Below are 21,149 nucleotides of genomic sequence, written 5' to 3'. Positions count from 1 at the left end.
GTGAACTGCTCATAGTAATTTATGTGCAAATATTCCGTTTGATTTTAGCACAATTTGACTATAATCTACAATTATCAAATTTTATATATTTACCTCGAAATCCGTGAAGGCTTTGTACGTGAGAACCAGACAACCGCCGAAGAATATACAGGTGGCGAGATTTCTGGTGTCCGTAAAAGATGTAACCAAAGGAACCGATCCCATCTGCCAATCGTGCGAAAGTATAGCCGGACACAGGAGCAGCCAACAATTCAGCGCTGCCAAGTAGCAAAAAGTCAACAATCTGGAATTAACAACAAGTGTGATTAGATCATGTAGTACCATACAGTTGTAGGTATTTAAATTAATAATAAGCATATTCGAAAGTACAATTGTTAATATGCTAATAATATCCGTTTGATTCTGATTCTGCTCTAAGAACATATTCATTTGATGTTGACGAACAAGTTTGTCGCCTTTAATGCCTTTTTCCGAAGAAAATTGGCTGCTCAATTGTGGCGACGAAGGCAAGTTCTCGCGATCGGTATTGTCCTCTTGGCGTGAGGTGAAGAGGTCGGTCAATGAGGCCTGGAGTAGTATCCTCCAGTTGCTGACATCGAGGTTCCATTTTCTCACTATCAGCATCCACCGATATAATCACCGATATAATACCCTCCCCTAGTCTCTCCACGACAAGCGTCTGTACGATCTTCAACGAGGATATTCTCGGTGTATCGTCGCGCTTCTCGGGACGGCTTACTCGGCAAGTCTATTGTCTCGCGAACAAGCCCACGCACACTACGGGCCGTATAATGCGCCGGTAAATATTCGCTCGCGCCGTTGTAAGTGTTAATTCCGATGGCTCATGAGTCCCTCTAATTGTCCCCGGCACCAGATGCGGCGTCACCCAGCATCGGCTTTATTCACCGGGTAGTCGAAAAGTGAGTGAGTAACAACAGGACGCGAGATATGTAAGAGATCTTAAGCCTTTTCTCACAATAAATTACCCGGTTGATACAAAAGCGTGAATTTATCTGTGTGTAAAGATAAGAGAGACATCACAAATTACGATGGAAATACGATGGAGATTTATAACGGTATGCGCTGTTACATCGCGATCGTTATATATCATCGCGGGTTAAATAAATTTTCTCTGCCAACCATTTTTGATAACATATATTCCGCCAGTAATATGACTTTTTAATGTATTCTAATGAATCACTGTTCCCTCTAAATGGTACATCAAAACGTACTGAGAGGCATTAAAATTTGAATATAGAGAGAGTCCCTAATTGCTCCCTTGGCGCAAGAAAAATCTACATTCTGTGCAGCGATTGTTCTAAATGTCCCACGATTAACGACATTTATCCCTTTGTTATTTCGTGCTTGAGCACGTATATTGTACTGCTACTTGCTAATTAATATCCATCTCTTGGATAGGCAGGGAAAAAAACGCAATGTAACTCTTAGAAAAAAAAAACAAAGATAATAATGTATCTCAGCTCTGAGCGGCCGTCCTTTTTCTGCATAATTTTTCTTGTCGCCGCCGGCCATCTATATTTTCATTTTGTTGAAATGATTGATGAAAGCTTCTGCATCACGATTTCGCGAGACACGGGAATTGGGAGCTCCTGATGCAGAAATAAGAGGCGATCTGAAATGTCAAAATAATAATTTGTGGCATATGTCAAGCGCGACGCACGTACCGCCGTATGAAAGAGCAGGATTTCCCCGAGAAAACGGTCGCACAGAGAGTGACATATTCCCGCACGTCCACTCTTTTTGGAAATCGCGGGTATTACAGAGATCGCTATAAATCTAGGAAGGATATTCTCAGATTTGTGGACTTTCATGGACTTCCATAGACTCACCCAAACAAATATCCGCTTTTCAGAGCTAGACCTCCATCATAGTCCGCCAGTTGGTAATAGATAATAGTATAGTAGTAATAATATTCAGAGACGCTTCTCTATTTTCATTTGCTAAACATATAAGAGCAAATGAATAAACTAAAATTTACCGGCATATTACATAAAAGAGCAAAAGAATAATTTAAAAAATTTCTTATACTTTGTATTTTTAATTTGCAAATTACTTAATTTGCATCTTTTTTTTATTTGCAAATTTAATGTTATCTCCCATATTACTTCTTGTTTATTAATAAAAGCATATTAAGTTGGAAATTTGTAATGCTGAAAAATTAATCAATTGGTTCAATTAAGACCATTTCATTAAGATGGTTCGCGCCAGACACCGTTTCTTGTTGGTCTTACGATCGTTTGTCAAGTCGACGAACTTCAGAAAAAGCTTTCCTTTGAAGCCGTCATTCGCGTAGAAACGCGATGTCATTAGCTTTTAATCGGAGCGTTCCATCAATTTACCCTCTCTTTCATTCAGCCACCCTCTTTTTCCTCTATACCTTCGTGATATGCGGATATCGATTCTGTCGATGCTCATAAGCGGTAAACTTTTCCGTCCGTATTCTTACGTAGGAGTAGAGGTATTGTTGGCTTCCAAATTACGCGCATTGTGTCAATCATAGCGAATCTATATCTCACATACGAAAAGCGGAGAAACTATATCTCGAATTAATATATAAATTATCCATGAGTCGTCAGCATTATCATATCAGATGTACTTGTCATCCGTTATTAACATTCGCTTAGAATGTGTCCGAACGAAGGATGACAATTTTCAAAGCGCTTCGAAACGATCAATCATAGTTGAGAAATTCATGAAACCAGGTGCAAAGTGGAAACTTTAATCGACGCTCGCGTGATAAGTTCTTCGCACCATCGTGTCCGTTCGTTTCGTCATCGCCGGCACGTAAGAACTTTGATCTCCCCGTACATGCTTTTGAATTCAGATGAAAGCAATTTCCCTCGATTACCAGGCCGAGGTGCAAGATAGGCTACGATCGATTCGCACGTGTTCCTAAGCATTCACTTGGCGATTTCGAAGCGAGATTTATTGCATGCATAATCACGCAGCTTCTAAGCACGCAAACTGGCATCATTTTTCTATGTCAAATTTTTCAGATAGTCACCCCATTTGCATAAATGCAATTTCCAAGCGCGAAGTCATGGATCATGTAATTAAAAACACATGCATACCTGTAACAATTTGTTAGTAATGTTTTTCACACTATATCAAATTGAAATGTAAAACACTTAAGTTGAAATGCAAATACACGCTTTAGTCTAAAAATAAAACTAGATATCTCAGCCGATAGAAACACATTTTGCTAATGCGCACTTATGTTATGTATTTTCTTTTATCGTACAAGTGTTTATAATCCAAACTCTCGGAACGTAGACTAAATAGACGCTTCATAGCGGTATAATAAATTATCAATCTTCTTGCGAGACAGCGCATTTTGTTTCGAGACAGCTCGTATTGCGTGAATAATCGTGACGGTCGTGAATCGTTATAACCGAGAGGAATAAATTGCGCGTCTCTGAATTATGTTACATCGTTCCTATAATAAATTATCTTTTGCGTGATCAATGATTTTTCATCGTCGCATTTTCGCACGTTCTTTTTTTTTTCTCTTTTGCAAAAGCCTGGACACTGAATAATCTAATATTCGGATTATCTCGTTATTCTCATCAAAGGGTCTGTCTAAAAAGTAGAGGCGATCGGCGCTGTTGCGTACGAAGCGATTGACCGGGAAACGACACGATATCGTGAGAAGAGTGACGGTGCGGGAAGAGGTCTCTGTAATAGAGGTTTATTGGCAATTAATCTTGCGAGCCGGATGTGCCCGCTTCGTCGGGCACGATACACTTCCGTCTCAGCGAGCGACCGGTAAACCGAGGAGAGATGTATTGCGCCGTCCCACACGGAATCAAACGTACGTCCTTCTCTCCGTCCTTCCTCCCGTCAATGCCGAACCTCCGGTGTACGCGCCGTGCGTCTTTGTCAACCGCACCGGAAGTGTATTGTTCTCCGAGTACCTCCGGTGCGCTCGCAAGGTGCCCATCAACCTGATCGAGCGGGCTAACATACGTAAGTGGCATTATCTTTTTCGAGTTCGCGTCGCGTACTGTCTAATGTGTTAAACTTAACTGAAATGCATTCCATTTCATCGCGATATAACATTGACAAAGCGTGGAGTTGATCGCCCGTTACGTTCATGCGTTTATCATAGTTTATCGTGCATTCCACGCCCACGTCAAATTATCCGATGCGAGGGTGGTATTCTAAATTAGTTCTCTCTCTCTCTCTCGCTCTTCTCTCTCTCTCTCTCTCTCTCTGCGCAAGAGTATCGATTTTCTTTAATATTTAATAGTTCGATTCTGTTCCGGTGGTGTCACAAAGAGAACAATAGCACGCATCAATGCACCGTTTCCGTGAATAGTAGTAATTCCGTCATCAAATTTAACCTCGACGATCGGATACGCGAGCTGCGATATTGCGGTTTGATTTTCAATCGACGGTCTGCCGATAGAAACGTGCGCGACATAGAATTCAAAAAAAGGTCGCGCTTGTCACTATTCGTTATCGGGTTCATCACCGGGCTGCGGAAACTATCATTATAATTATTTTTATTGCGCAACGGACTGCCATCAGCGCTATTATTATTTCCACCAAATCAAATTAATGGTCATCTGCAATGGCCGCAACCATCAACACGAAGTGCATTCTCAGTTTCTTTAATTAAGAATTGTTATGGAGGTGAAAACAGAAATGGATCGAAGCCAGGAACGGCATATGTAGATATTGCCATTAACCCGATCCACGTTTTCCGCTTAAATGCACTCACTCGCTTCCGACTTTTCGTCGTGCTATAGCCATGTCGTTCAGACGTTGCTCTTCGGAAATCGGATTTTCTTCCCTCGGTGTTAATGGCTCGTATTAGTTCGACTCGCGCAAGTTGTTTTAATTGACCGTACACGAGAGCATCGGAATTCTCCACCGGACCCTAAAGAAAAGAATAATTAACGAACGAGCGATAAAATCGGTACTGTTTAAAGCCGTGTTTTGGGATATAAACGCGAGAAACGTGCCGTGCTCATGTCAGAAAGTTCATAAAGGATTCTTGCTAATTAAGAGCATTCGATCGAATGGCGTGCAAAAGAAATTACATCCATTATTGAATTTCTATACGTAAAATAAATTTTCTTTGCATCGCACTGTCTCTGTTAATTATTTATTCAACGTGTTGCGCTGTTTAATTGCCGCATTACGATACGATATTTGATTATGCTTCATTAAATATACTCAAGGACCATATATTTCTCGATTATCCTTTGTACATACATTATACTTCATATAACGTATGTATTGGCAAAGCAACATTCATCGACTAATGCACTGTACGCTCAATAGACTATGATCGGATGGAATTGATGTAACACGAAATTGGATTGAAATGCTATTTGCAGGATAGTAATAGTTATATGCTTCATTGCTCATAAATGATACATCGTAGTAATACCTATCGAATCATTTAGTTCATTGTACGGTTAATTTTGTAACAAAGTTGCGTTTCTTTCCAAACTGATAAATGTATTACATACTGACGTTATTAGGCGTTAATATAATTAGTCCAATCTGCGAGGATAAATTTCCTCGCCGTAGTTAAGCTCAATCGTGTATAAACTTTAGCCACGTATTTCCACACATTATTTCTGATATACTCTCGTAGAGTAGTTTCAAACTTTATGACGAAGGCCGAGACTAGAGCCATTAATACGGCTTTATGTAATTTACTTGAGGACATTAAGCACTCATTTACCTATCTGTCCAAAATTACTCCAAGCTTTTCATATTTTATTACAAAGTATATATTTGACATAGCTTAAAGATTATAGATAAAATATGAGATTAATGTAATAAGACATATACATATTTTTAAGAGAGAGAGCGTATAAGAGAGAATTGTTTATTCTGTCAAGGAATGCAATTTTGTCTGTATGCCTGTATCTGTATATTCCGCGAATTCTTTCGCACTTTGATACTTCTGGAAATAGTTTGTTACGATCGAGAGTGAAAGCAAACCGAGGAAAAGTAGGAGACAGAAAACAGTGACATAGCAGCAGAAAGTGAGAGAATTAGTAGGTGGGTCTCTACGCAGATAATTTGTGGCATGCAATCCCAGCCCAGGAACCCAGCCAGAATAGGTAAGCTACACCCATTTCGCAGTAATTTACTCGACTTCCACCCCTCCCCGAACGAGTGGAGTCGGAAGCGGCAGGGTTGATTGATCGAAGGCGAAGCACATCGCCTCGCGCTCGCGGTAGGATACGCCGTCAGTCTTGGTTACTAACATACGGAAACTGATGACGATCCAGTTCTACGTACGGACGCGTCAGAATGGATCCAGGAAACGCGTACAACGAAGCCGCACGCTGCGATTTAGCTATTCCACTGCCGACGCCACCTCTCGTCGCGCGAATGCCTCTCCTACTGTGGTATCTATATTTCTCCAACTGCACGTTGTAATGAATGGAAGACGTACAGTATGGATGATGACGTACGGAGGTTTCGGGTCTCGGGTGAAACGTTCAGGGTTCAACGCATAGCCATGTATATCAGATGTGTCGTTGAGGGATTGTCAACGACATCCCTGATGATGTTTCGTTGCTATATCTTATAGCCATTTGCGTATCCACGTTATAACGATATATACAAACAAGATCTCTCAGGAATTTCAAGTTTATAACCCTATATTCCCGCTTCATGAAAGAAAGAGTAACGTTCATCAATGAACTAGTCTGTTTTGATAGTGTCCCTGTGAACAAGATAGGCCATAAGAGACATAGTTAGGTTTTAACGTCGCTACAACGTGATATAAGTAAATTGATATAAGGAAATTTCTCTATCTCAATGTTAATTATTATATGATATTATAAAATATTCGTTATATAGACCGATTTTAGTTCTCCTCGAATATATATATTAATTATCAATTATTAGCACATATAAGTATTTAAATTTCAGACTTGTGAAAGATCTCTGGATATTATAACACAAACTAATGTGATATGGATATACGATTCAAATTTATGACATTTACATTAACATCTCACGATACTTATTGACATATTAATTTTATACGAGACTAATTTTATTGTAAGTCTGAACAAGAAACATAATTATAATGTGGATGATCGATTTTCCATGAATATTATCGCGAGTAATTTAATAATGCTTGATAACATTTATCTGTAATATTTAAGATTAATGCTCTCTATATGTAAATAATACAAATACATCTCTGCTCGGTCTGCATAACTTTATATCTTGTTGTACCTAAGCATATAAACTAGTTTCTGAAACAATAATATTCAACGTATATAATTCGCAGTGGCATTTTGCATTATACCGTTAAATATTAAACGAAATTTAAACCAATACTTGAGTTAAACAGTAACACTTTGTTATTTTTAACTACCATATGTGTGTCGAAATTTATTATTTTAATACAAAACAGTATTATTTTAACTTCATTGGTTTAATTAAATTAACATTGTTTTGGTTAAATAACGACATATTGAGTAGGAGCAGCGGCGACTTATAAGAATGGTTAAAAATAATTCAAACTGAGTATACTTTGTTACTACGAATTTAACAGTGTAACATTCTCAAGTGAAATATCGGTAACACAGGTAAATCGGAACGGTAAATCGGAAAAGCTAATACATTTTTAGAGTCCCACATACACGATTACTACAGAAATCCCTTAAACCTTAAGCTATTACATTTATTCTATTCCCTGTCAGTAATAAAGTATTTATTCGAGCGTCATCTAGAACGCAACATTAATGTCCCACTACACATTATTATAGAACAATTTTTCTATTACAATATTTATATGTATGTATATTATACATATACATACAATTGTCACAGAATGTCTCACTGTAATCATTGATGTCTCGCAATCAAATATATACACAACAACGTAACGATGCGATACATTCAAACCTGTATGGAAATACCGTTCGGGTAAGAAAACCAACGATGCGGCTTACCCAAAGTGCTCTTAGGGGCTATAGGGAATTTATGTCATACAGTATCAGTTAGCCTGAGACATTCCGCGGCTTCGGAGCTTGGTGTAAATGCGTGCTGTTAACCGCGCCCTACATCTTTAAGGCACCTTGGATCTACCTCTGAGGCATCGTATACGGTGGAGCAACGAAATTTCGCGGCCGTACTGACTTAATGTCCTCTAAAGTGGTTAATGGATAATTTAACGTCATTGCGCAACTCACACAAATGTGCGCGTCGATGGGCGCGTGTTGAGGTAGCTACACGATGAATGACTTACATCTCACGTATCATGTTGATACTTCCAAGATTGTTCATGTAAGCGACATCAAACGAGAGATAATTTCGCCAGAGTATGTAAAGTTCGACGTTTACTCGATAGATATACATTCGTACACACACCCGTGAGCAATAGATTTAGCATCATTGAATCTTATCTATAACAATAAGACGCTCAAGTCTTAGATAAAACGTTCTTATTTATAATGGTAGATTTGCCAGTTTTACGATATACTACATGAACATATCAACATTTCTTATGTATAAAAATGCTGAAACTTCGGGAAAAGCTAAACAATCAGTGACGAAGAGTAGAGAATGGACCGAACTGTCGACGACGAAGCGAAGTCAAGTAGTTGCCTTGCACATAACAAACAGTAACACCTCAGGAAAAAGCGCAGTAGTCCAAATGGCGGGTGTCTTTATTATCAAGAATATTTTTATCACGCTCTGAATTTTGTTTTTTATAGACTTTACTTTATTTCTTTTTTTTTAATCTTACATAAAAAATAAAAAATAAAACAAGATTTACAGGACGAAAGTTATCTTGGAAACCATTATTGTACTCGCTTCTATGGTTCGCCATCGATCTATGAGGCGAACCAAGATACGGACAGACATTCTCGAGTTTCGAAACATCCACTCGTCTTTCGAGCATCGGCTAATTGGATACTCCGCAGCCGATACCCACAGCGACATTTTCTTTTTCTATTACGTTTCTTTCCTCTTGTCTTCATTCGCCGCAGATGACGTGTATTTTCCGTTTAGTCTCACAATTTCCCGAGCTGAGAAAAGTTGAAATATGACTCGTTGAAAGGCCATGTAACAAAGAATTGTGTTCCAAAACAATGCGCTTATAAACTTTTGTGTTTCTAACATACCACGAATTCTATCATAAATGGACACATTAAAGGATCGTTGCAAGGCATTGTATGAGGTATGAAGTATGAAAAATAAAATTCATCGCGGAAAAGACATGTTAGAGAAAATGACCCATTAACAGGTATACTGGTAACAAATTCTTTGATGTAAAAGTGAAAGAGGGAAAGCTGTTTGATATCAACTTTGTTGCTTTGTTCTCGTATATGAAGTATAAAATTTACCACCGCGAGAAATTCGTTAGAGAACAGTGCCTAGACCCTCCGGATATAACTAATTACGCGCACTCAGCGGTGTCGTCGCAGTAGCTTTGTCAGGGGCGTTTTATTTCTACGCCGGAATTTTCACTGTCCAGAAAGTTCTCTGCCCACGTACATTCTCGTTGATCTTGCGAGAGATAGGATAACTACGTTGTGATCCTTTAGTTCGTTTTCGTTACACAGTTGCGTAATTATCGCATCGTGTTAGACACAAAGTTTTTGATAAATGAGTTAAAGTATATGCATAGATTCTGCAAGACATAAAAATTATCTTATTCTGAAAAACATGCATGTGTTTATATAACTGATTTACTCGTTTCTTATATTCGTTTGACTATCGAACATTTATTTACGTATAGTTATTTAACAGCCTAGTTTTCTGAACGTTTCGTAAACGATGTTAATTATCTGCATCGGGTATATCATCGTGCAATCTTTACGGGGAACTCGCAACACGATAGTTTATAGTAGAGGATGAGGGTGGAATTCCGGGAAGGCGCGCAGGTGCTTGAATAGGACATAAATTATAACAAGAGTATACGAAGTTGCTACGGGAAAGTACTTACGATGAGAAAGAAGCGCGTATGTCCGTAGTTGACTAGCGGTATTAACCGAGCGCGGTGCGCGAATATTCGCATACAAAAATACGCCCGAAATCGTAAATCTGCCTTGCTCTTAGGTTAACATGTGAGAAATGGTTTTGCATATTCCCATAATTTTGAAGCTCGTGAACTTTATATCCGGCACTTTTTCGCCAGCTATTACACGAGCATTATAATCCCGCGATAACCAGTTATTGTCGTTTGAATATATTGGATTTTACTATATGAGAATAAAATAGAACTATCTAACGAAATACACGGATCAATTTGAACTAATGAATGGGAAACCACTTTCCTTCGATTCTAACGTAAAAAGGAAAAATGCGAGAGCTTTGAGCTTAGCGCCATTTACTGCGGAAACTTCCGATTATAAGAATTAATCAACCGGCAATGAGACATCCGCACGGAAACTGATCTGTAGACTTAACGCTTCGATAGATTATCCAGACGGAAAACAATGAGCATGAGTTTCACTATTTTTCACTCTCGATTGATAAGGATATCTTCTATATATTTTATTCGATCGCGCTAACACGAGATTTGAAGCCTTCAATAAAATCGGAATTATATTTTATATAACTCCGACGCTTTATCTGACAAAATCACAGTTTTATTCATCCACAAGATTTTAGGATCTATGGAGACAGAGCGAAATAATAAGCACTACAAAGTATTTTCAAAGGCCGCTATTTTGCAATATGCAGCAAAATACTTTATGCGAACAAATTGAGATACGCGATATTAAAATACAGAGAGTAATACTTCAAAGATGATTGAACAGGACTTTCAGGAAAATGGCCGTGAGAGCGCAGATACAAATTTTCTCGTAACAATATTCTCGGTCAAAGGATTACGTCATAAAGACATGCTATTATACATACAGCGATGGAAATAGAAGCGAGAGAGCGAGAGGCGTTATATTACGCTCTATCGCTATCACATGCATGAAGTTCCATCGCTCGTGCATGATTGTCAGTGCACCGTAAATGACTGGTGCTGCATACGTTTGCATTTCCGCATAACGTAGCTCATAAATATGAAAGTGAGTTTCAACATCCTTCTTGGAGAAAATCACGTCAATACGCGACAACTTGGTTCGACTAGCTCTCGCTGAATTTTAGCGTGAATCCAATGATTCTTATATTCGATTTTAAAATCCAACAAGCGTAATCGACAGCAACATTTCCCTCTATTGTTAAGAATATTTCGAATTTCGACAATTTACTGTCATTCACATATTGAATAAAGTAAATGTGTCGAAAAAAAGGATTTACTCTCAATGTACAAAACATGCGATTGAATAGAATTGTGCATGATTATTCTAACGCTTCTCTATCACAGATATTGATAAAAATTCAAAGTGCACTCTGTCATGTGTGGATAACGTCTCGTTGATGTACATATCAAGGACTAGCCTGTGTGTATGTATCAGTGTGTATAATTCAAATTCACAGGACGAAAGATTTTCTGTTTTATTTTACGCGTATTATCGTAAATGTTGCTTATAATACACATAAATTTTTTATACTCGCGCGTTACGACACCATAAGAAACAAAAGAGATATCGAAATCAAACGGAGAGGAAAGTGGAACAATCTTTTTACGAGGAAACTTACGTTAACCATTTATAGCGTATTCCTTCTATTTTCTGGGATATTCCGCAGTTCCTAAGAGGTAAGCTGTTTTATAAACTTATAAATCTCCCAAGAGTATTCCAAACGTACAAACGTAAAGAAGAAGTTTCAAGTTACTATGCTGCATAAATTCCAATGAACTCTTGCGGCGATTTAAAGAACACAATGAGGTCTTGCAGTAACCTCGGGGAACTGGTTCCATCGTCGTTATCATAACGACGTTACATACCTTTATTTGATACACAATTCAATCTCTGCCCTAATAGTGATTAAGAATTATTCGCCAATCTCGATTTGAAACGCTAAAATATTCGTAATACATACAACAGCACAACATGTGTATATTTGCATTTTTTAATTATTACTTCAGCAAGCATAATTATCATGTAAAATAAATATAAAATAAAAATGTATTACTATTAATATTTATGATAACGTCTCTATAACTCAATGAATTTTATCATCGACGTAATTAAATATACAGCTGAGACTCCCAAATAATAATTTGATTATTGCTATTTTATGCAATTTTATCATCAATTTATATCTCTAATCTCGTTGTAGACTGCGTCATATTTCATGACGAACTCAATATGAAACGGGAGCATCTTTATTGAGAAAAATCTCGCTCTCGTAGTAACATTCGTATTGTCTTACGAAGTCTACCTACCGCGTGTTAATATTTTACGACAAAGCTGGCGCAGGCTACGGTGGATATGACACGCGTATGGCGCCCATAATATCATTGCACATGGGTACAGCAATAGACCGAGACACGACGGGGCGGACTCGACGTGGAATTAATCACTGCGAAGATCGTGTACGGTATATACGCGAGTCTGTCGTAACCGGAGGGTCCCTTTAACGATTCCATTTACCATGTACAAGCTTGATGCGGAAACCTCTAATACACTCTTTCGCTACTCTCGACAGTGAATTTCTCCTAAGATTCGTTTGAAGATGTTGTCGCACATTTACATCGAATCTTTGAGTAATATAGACACAAGATTTTCTCGGTACTATAAATACAACATTTGTGTCAGTGTGCGCGTCACGTCATAAAACATGGTCCTTGATTTTAGTCAATTACCTGGTGCATGATGTAGCACATTGGATATGCGTTCGTAAAATTGACAGCGTGTTCGGATAAGGGAGTTGATGTCGCACGACGATGTAAAATCGCGAATCTTACGTGGCGCGGAGCAAGATTGAAGCGGTATAGGCGCATCTTGCGTTGCAGCGAAGTCGTAATTACGCGTTGCGAAGCCCTTGTTAATAACGAACGAGCGCGGGATGATTTATATCGTAGCCTATTTAGCGGCGATTAGCGCCTCGCGCATCAGAGTTACGCGCGCCAGTCGTCCGCTTAACAAGCTTAAACTTAAATTACCGTATTAATCGCCCAGCAGCACCGCAGGGTCTAACCGAGTAACCACCTGAGCGGCCGAGCGGTACACGCGATCGCAAATATGTCGCCCGGTATTTCTGGAACCTCGTAAACATATAACTGAATTAGAGTGGAAACTCCACGCGCGCGACCTACGACATTCTGCCGGCAAATCTCCTCAAGTTGCAGCGTCATACCCAAAGGACACGTGCCGCCGCGTGCGCCGCATGTGCGCGTTCGACGAGGAGGATATTTCGGGGGACAAGGGACTGGAATAACACGGAGGGAGGATATAATTTTGAACGATGTGGAGCGCTATATACCGAAACGCTGGTCCGATGTAGGCTTGCGCGATCGTAAATTCTGCAGAACGACGTACATCCAGCCAAATTATACATCTCGTAAAATATTCCCGCCCGGTTTCTAGAAGACAGCTTGAAAGTATTTCGCCTAATATCTCCCTCCGGTTCGTTTCTTCCTTTCACTCGACCGCGGGAAAGCGAAGAGGGTGGAAAGCTGGGATTGTACCGGGGAAGGAAGATGAATAAATACGGCGGTAATTCGCAAGAGGACAGAACACCACTCCAATACGTTTTTATATGTCACAGAGACGGTAGGGTACAATGATGGAAACAAAACAATATTTCTTAATGTGCTAAAATTATCAAACATTTCCTTTTTTAAAGCAATAACTAAAATTTCCATTCTTCACAGCTCTATTTCCGTATCGTCAGTGAGACACGAAAGCGCGTCTATAGAATGCCCGTATTTAATTAGCGTTTCTTCATCAGTCGCGTTGGAAAGAGGAGAATCATACTGTCAGATTACACGATCACGTGAAAGAAACGTACAGAAACGCAGCTTTTATTATGAAAATGTAATGGTATAACTAATTAATTTTGTAGAGCAAGGAGACTAATTGCATTAGGTTTATGACTGCTTCGAAATATGCGCTTCTGTAATTAAGATAATTTTTTACGAGCGTGAAAAAGACCGCTCCGTCTCCGTGGTGCTCTTGCCATAAAAGAGCTCTACGAGGTGAATGTGTTTCGTAGTCTCGTCATGAACGGAAGTTTTGCGGTGTCGCGTCGAGAGAATCACATCGCGCGACCATTTCCATTTTCCATCTACGTGAAACGTCAGGACACGTCCGTTCCTTGTGAGACGTAATAGATACGCGGCGGTCATGCGATATCGTTGAATTACGGGATATAGCGGAATCGGATTTACTGGACATGTTCAGTGAGCCGTAAAATCGGATCATATATTAGAAAATTTTTCGTGAGCGTACGCCGCAATTTCAGAATTCTCTTCGAACGCCTATAATGCGCCACCAAGAAAACTTCTAGAAACGATAGAAGAAAATGTCTCGAGAGGTTATCGAGTGGATTAAAATTGCGAATCGCGCGGTATCGCCAGTACCGTCTTCGATAAGATCAACTGAGAGATTTTTCGAGTAGCATCGAAAAGTTGCATCGCGTTCGAAACTCTTTGAGGGTGGGACTCGAATCGGGCCAGCGGGACGCGGCGCGAATCTGTTGCAAACAGGCAATTGGAGGAGTAGAAAAGTTGGGCAGACCAGACTTCCGGTTTAATCCGAGCACGAATCGAAAATCTTTCTCCGGCTGACAGTCAACTAACACTCCTGAACCTCAGGATGTTGCATTAGAAGACATTTTAACTCAAGTATAAATGAATGGAATGAATAAAAGATAGAAGTCTTTATCTAGATGATCTCTCTTTCTCGGAGAATTAATGTAAGAAATATTATATGAGTATATAAAAAAGTATTCTATTTTCCTTCCTATGTTCGTAACGATCACAGAATTGGCGATGCATCCATATATATCCGTATAAATGTCCATTCTCTTTCATTTTATGTCAGTTTCGTGAAAGTAATCGGATAAATGGCCGATTTGCTCTAAGAATACATTCTTTCGCAGAGGTGTGAGAGCAAACAAACAAAACAGTATGGCAGCTTAAATGTTTCCAACTGTTGAAAGCACCGGGGCGAGAGGTGAATACGGGCTGAATCAGATCAAAGGATAAAGTCGTCTTGTTTCCATTGTCATCCAACACTTTGATCTCACGTATACGCGATACGTTACTCCTCAACGAGGGACAATGGTATAAAGTTTCCAGTCGTTCTCAATCGCTGCGAGTTTTGAAACGTTGTAATAGGATTCTACGTCGCGACTCGCGTAACATAAAGGATTTATACTCACCTGACGTGGAAACAGGGATGAAAAGCAGCTGGATTATCCTGTGCGGAGAAGTTCGGCAAAGTACCATGAAGTAGAGCGAGCCGTACCACAAAAAGTATGCTAAACTGCAAACATTAAATGGTCGATAAATTTTCATATTGTTGCAGAGACACATTTTTCGAGTGCTTATGGAAATGTCCAGATATACTTTATGACAAATGTAGATTTGAAAACTTCTGTAATATTTAAACTAATGCTTAAACTAATTTAACAAATTTACTTTCTTAATACTTTGCTAACAAAGAGAAAAAATTAAATCGTCACATATAAAAAGTTTTACACAGCCGTATGTGAATATTAAACGTGAATAAATCAAGTGTCTCTTATATTTTAATTAAAATGCGCTCTTATTGTATTTATTTACAACTGCAACTCTTATGTTTTACATTTATACTCCATCATAATTCAGTCATAAATTACCATTATATTCTTGTATTTATATAACAAAAAAATGAAATAACAAAGTAGCTGGAACGGTGCTTTCAACAAGCAGTCTCTCAGAATTTGTTCAGCATTATTATATAAATAAGCATTACTCAACTTATTTATTCACTAACATAGGTAGAGACGCGTAAATACAGAAACACATAAACTATTACGATGCAGTGAAGTGAATCAAAGTAGAGTTAATGGTTGAAAAGTGAGCAGACAGCAAAGGCAAAATTGCGCATTCGTATGCCGTGTCCACATGATACAATTTTCTCTTTACGTTAATTATTCATCATCTGTAAGATACGTGGCGAGGAAGCTAGTAATACGTCTCGCAATAATGTTACTAGTCGACGGGACGCGACGCACCAGTCACGTTCCGCTAAATGGTTTAATTAAGTAACACGATTCGCGGGTCTGAATAGCAAAGAACGAAGGGTAGAGTCGCTTCGCAGTCTCTCTCTTGCGCCAAGACGTCGTCACGTTCACGCAGGGGATGACACGGGACCGTCGTCACATTTCCGTCACGTCCTCCGCAGAGCTCGCTAACCCAATAGACGTCCGTGCCATCCTCCGATAGACCACTCTCTATCCCTTATTCCGGAGTTATCCGGGGGCGTCGTTGGCCCTCTCACTGTCTCTCCGCCTTTGTATCTACGTCGGGGCCTCTCTCGCTCGCATTCTTGTCGGCGGACAGACACGGCGGTGAGTGGTTCTGGAAGGGTTGGAGAGTCGGACAATATCTGCCAATTCGAGGTATTCATATCCTTCAGGATCGAAGTCGATAGACGAGGGTAGCGTCCGTCCTAAGCGGTCATACGAACACGTCGTATATATACCTAACGCCGTCATCGAAACGCCGCGTTCTGTCGAGACGTCCGACACCAATGCCGGCCTTGTTCTTCGATGGGAAGCTCTTGGAATATTGTATTACGCCACCACGAAGATCTCCCGGCTGACCTGCGGAATACGGCGAGAGGGGCGGAAATTCAATTCCGATAAATATCTGATGCGCGGGAAATGTCGTATCGCATATTGATGCAGCTTTTTTTTTCGACGTTGCAAACTTTTAACCGGAGATGAATACACAATCGTAACGCTTTGCGATGTAATGATCAAGTACAGTAACAATACAGTAGCAATGAAATAATAAAATTATTAGAAATTACGGTACATTCTACGGATTAATATTCGCTATTCTTTTAAGATTAAGATCAAGAATGCATTTTCTCTTTGCGAAAATGCATTCTTTTAATATGTTCGATTAGATATTGATTATTGACTAATTCGATAATGATGAAGAAAGCAATCGCGATAATGCATTTCTTGCCGCTGGTGGAACAGCTTCGATCGTAATTTGTCTTTGATAGTAGTATCTTAAGGGAGTGTAATACAAGCGAGAGTTAAGCGTTAAGCCAATCAGATAACAGTGAGCATAGCGATGTACAATCAGTAAACAGCGCATCTCTCTCTCTCTCTCTCTCTCTCTCTAATAGATTGGCCTATTGATTAGGTTTGTCACCTTAGACGTTAGCTGTGTGATACACGCCTTTCGCGCGCGTGTCTTCTGATGCAATAGCGATAATATTTTAGTGCAGTCAGTTTTGTTAACGATTTAAAAGAACTTGAATTTCAAATTACTTGAAATTTCTCTCTAAAAACATAAATCATTAGCAACTTTAATTTATAAGTGACAATGAAATGTTATTTTGCAAGTAAAATATAATGTTCTTATCTCAATTTGCTCGAATAAAAGATCTGTAAATCTGACAGATTACATTTAACGTTAGTTAAATAGTACAGTATTCTATTCTAGGATATTAGTGGTCTTTGCCGGCGATGAAGACTGAGAAGCATCGTTGAGAACGACGTACCTGAGGGCGTGTAAGTGCTACGGGATGGCGGAAACGACAGGGGTGGAAAGAGATCCGGGATATGTAGATAACTGTGTGAAGGTAGGTCGTGTGCAAGCACGCCTCCCTCGTTCGGCAGCATAAATTAGCATAACTCAGAATCGTGTTCGGTTAAAGTACTTTCCATGCGCAACCTTTATTCCCGCATTGGCCCACGTGACGGGTCGTGCTGCCCTGACTTACCACAATACGTCTTGAGGGCAAAATACATTATTTAGCAATTCCTGCACCGAGGGAAATTATACAATTGAGTTTACCGACTAATTATACGCTACAGAATTTTAATGCGCAACTTGAAACTCTGTTACTTCAAAAACAGTCTTACTCTTATAGAAACTTAACTTACAGAATTATTAATATAACTTATAAAAAAAATTAATATTGCAGAATTGTTGTTCGTTTATATATCATTTCACAATTGTCAAAATTTGATAACTAATACAATGCCTGCTTGGCCTGTTTGGTAATGGATACGTTACAGCACAACCATTACTGATTGTGTGAGATATGCTATCTTTATCGAACGCTTTCCCGTGTTGGTAAGGATACTTAATACGACGCCGTCTAAATTAATTCGCGACAATAAAGACGATGAGCGCCGGCGCCGCAAGAGCTGACGTTTCTTAGGTATGAACATCAACGCTAGTAAAGCGCCGAGAATTTAATAGCATCTCGTAAACTCCGTTTAGGAGTTACACCCTACGGTGTCGTCGACTAGCATGACCTCGATGGATTCGTGCCGAAAATACAAGAAATTCACATTTTTTATCGATAAAATTTACCACTTAACTTGAGACTCCTTTGAAGATTCAAGGCACTTCACGCCTGCGTGGATTTTGCTAGAAAGAGAGAGCCTTCTTAAAAGCTTTACTATTCGCAAAAACTTTAAATCCTGTTTGAAAATCAAGTTTCAAAGAGGATTTCAAATTAAACGCATAAAACGTTCGATCAAAATTAAACCGTGCAAGTTTTTCGCTTCTTTGAAGTGTACTCAAGTTAAAATGATGTTTAACTTAAATGAATCCTGAAGAAAGATAAATTTGGCATTGAATTATTGCTGTCATTTAACAAAATTAATTACGAGAAAGCTGATTATTATCGTGTATGCCGGTAGTAAACCCGTGCCATTATTTCGATTGCCGAGCGGTATACAATAGCCATTTATGCGAATCATATATCATTCTGTTGATCTTTTGAAACTGCCGCTATTTCATCCCACGCTTCGTTTGCTGCACAGTTTGTCTTGTGTTGCATAGCAATTCGGGGAATGTTATTTATTTTCCACGACTGTAAAGGGAAATTCTCTACGTCGAGGGTATCTATGGTAACGATCGTTAAATTTGCTTAAGGCACGAGTTGCTGTAAACATCGATGTCTGACTATAGCCGGGCGATAAAAACGAAAGATATCGGTCGTTAAGAATTAATGCGGACACGGAATAAAGGATCCGCGCTAATTCCGCGGATTATAGAAGAGGGACGATCGTGTTTTCTCTCTTAATACGTATAGGGTAGTCCCCTTTAAGTATAACGCCGAGTACTAGCAGCCGAGTACTACGTTACAACAATACGTGAATACACATTTGCAGCAGTCTGCGATCACTTCATCAAAATTCTTATCTTCTTCTTCTTCTTCTTGATACCTTCGATAAATTTCCTGAATAAAACAATCAAGGATAAATCAATATTATACAATATGCTTCTCTCTCAATTGCCGTCGAGGCTTACTGAAGCTTGATTTTTCCGTTAATCCAGTTACGTGATAAGTTGAGGGTGCACGGACTTAAAAGGATAAATATAGTCATGGACATCCCTGCAATTCCCTGGATACCAGAAGCGCAGACATTGTCGTTAATACAATAATAACAAAGCCAGTCGCTCTTCCCACACTCGTCTGAAAATCCTATGGGACTTCCACGCACGACCAAATGTACATGATGCGTTGAGAGTATTTCAATCCTCTTTGACCCATTCATCTATATTGCAAATGGAGTCATTCTTTCCTCTTAATCCTTTAGGAATATTCAGCTTTAGGATTGATTCAGCTAATATTAAAGTGACAGTAATGTATGAATATGTGTCGCCAAATTGAGACACAGGATTTTATCACGATATATTCACATTATTTCAGCGTATTATAAGTCGAGAAATTGAGGGCAATATAATTATAACAGAGGCAATTATCGTGTTTTCATTATTACATATAAGTACAGACGCGACTTTACTTGATACTGTACTAAGTTTATCTCAACTTACCGAAACGAGTAACGGTGCAGCACGTCTTGAAAAATATCTAGAATCGTCGTTCCACTTGACTTCGAAAATAGACCTGTAAAATACATGTATCTAGTGCAGTGACTTTTTTCGTATTGCAGATTATATTATACATCTGTCGTCGTGAATACAAAAAAATGTGTCGAACATTGCGCCACTATCACTATGTATGATTAATAGTGCACCTAGTCAATGTTTGAAAAGTGTTTGCGTTTCGACACGGAACTTAAACACGTCGAAATATTTTTGCCGTATTTTTTACCGTCACGAGGAGCACATTTACCGCTTTGGGACATGCGACATGAAATTGACGGTGATTTCCGATGCGGAGCGAATAAACTTCGTAATACTTTATATGCATGGCTTTCTCGTCTAATACCTCATTTTTCGAACGCGACACAAATATCCTAGATTAATCTTATTGATTCTGAGGTATTATAAGTAACTGAAATCAAAACAGCTATATCAATTTAAAGTTTACCTCAAGACATTAAACCTTACATTTCGCCGTAACGTGCACCACGCTCCAATATCGAGCACTTAAACACTTACCTCTTGATTGAATGCCAGGAACGATAGAGATCGTAAAGAAGGTTTAGTACCAGAACAGTAACGCCAGTTTCCTTCGCCAACATCGATAGGGCACCCAGGCAAACGCTGGACCATACGTACGCCGTCTGCTGACTATAAAAAAAAAACAAATATTTGAATATTAGACCAAAAGATATATTGTATAATTGGATCGAATTTTTATGTACTAAAACACACAAATCGATTACCGTGATTCAAGTTTTCAAATATGACGGATTTCCATTATTATACCTTTATTCAAATATTATACAACATTAAAGCTAAAAATTAATAAAGTTAAAAATTAACGTAATTTAAGTACACGAGCGCCTTATAATTTTAATGTCTTGTAATTTTTTATTATTACAAATATATATAAAAGATACAAAAAATTATTTATATTTAGAATTTGTAATCTCTTTGTAAAAGATTTTTATTTAAGAAATTAATATAAAAGAATTATATACAAGTATTATAATCAAAACCGCTATACATGTGAGAAATAATACTTTAATAATACAACTATATTTGTGCTTATACAGATGTATTTCATGATATTTTCAATATATCGTTCTCTTCTCGGGTCGAATAAAAACGTCGGTATCGGGAAACAATTCTCATCAAAAACATTGATCCAAAGACGTGTAGGATTTATTCGTTTACGTCGGTTGGCATGTGTATCAAT

General features: G+C 38.8%; 1 protein-coding gene across 1 annotated transcript in view; it reads right to left on the bottom strand.

Moving 5' to 3' along the window:
- Nucleotides 1-21,149, bottom strand: part of LOC112462577 (transmembrane and TPR repeat-containing protein 1-like) — a 120,446-nt gene that overhangs the window by 30,682 nt on the left and 68,615 nt on the right. Inside the window, exons 4-7 of the mRNA XM_025028444.1 lie at nucleotides 20,447-20,578; nucleotides 19,877-19,949; nucleotides 15,241-15,344; nucleotides 94-283 (exon numbers count right to left, since the gene is read on the bottom strand). Of these exons, the coding sequence (XP_024884212.1) occupies nucleotides 94-283; nucleotides 15,241-15,344; nucleotides 19,877-19,949; nucleotides 20,447-20,578 (499 nt within the window). The remainder of the gene's footprint in view (nucleotides 1-93; nucleotides 284-15,240; nucleotides 15,345-19,876; nucleotides 19,950-20,446; nucleotides 20,579-21,149) is intronic.

The sequence above is a fragment of the Temnothorax curvispinosus genome, unplaced genomic scaffold, assembly GCF_003070985.1.
Source record: "Temnothorax curvispinosus isolate PA1 unplaced genomic scaffold, ASM307098v1 QBEX01012529.1, whole genome shotgun sequence".
Taxonomy (NCBI): domain Eukaryota; kingdom Metazoa; phylum Arthropoda; class Insecta; order Hymenoptera; family Formicidae; genus Temnothorax; species Temnothorax curvispinosus.
Note: the sequence above shows the minus strand (reverse complement) of the source record. Positions and strands in the feature narration are given on the sequence as shown.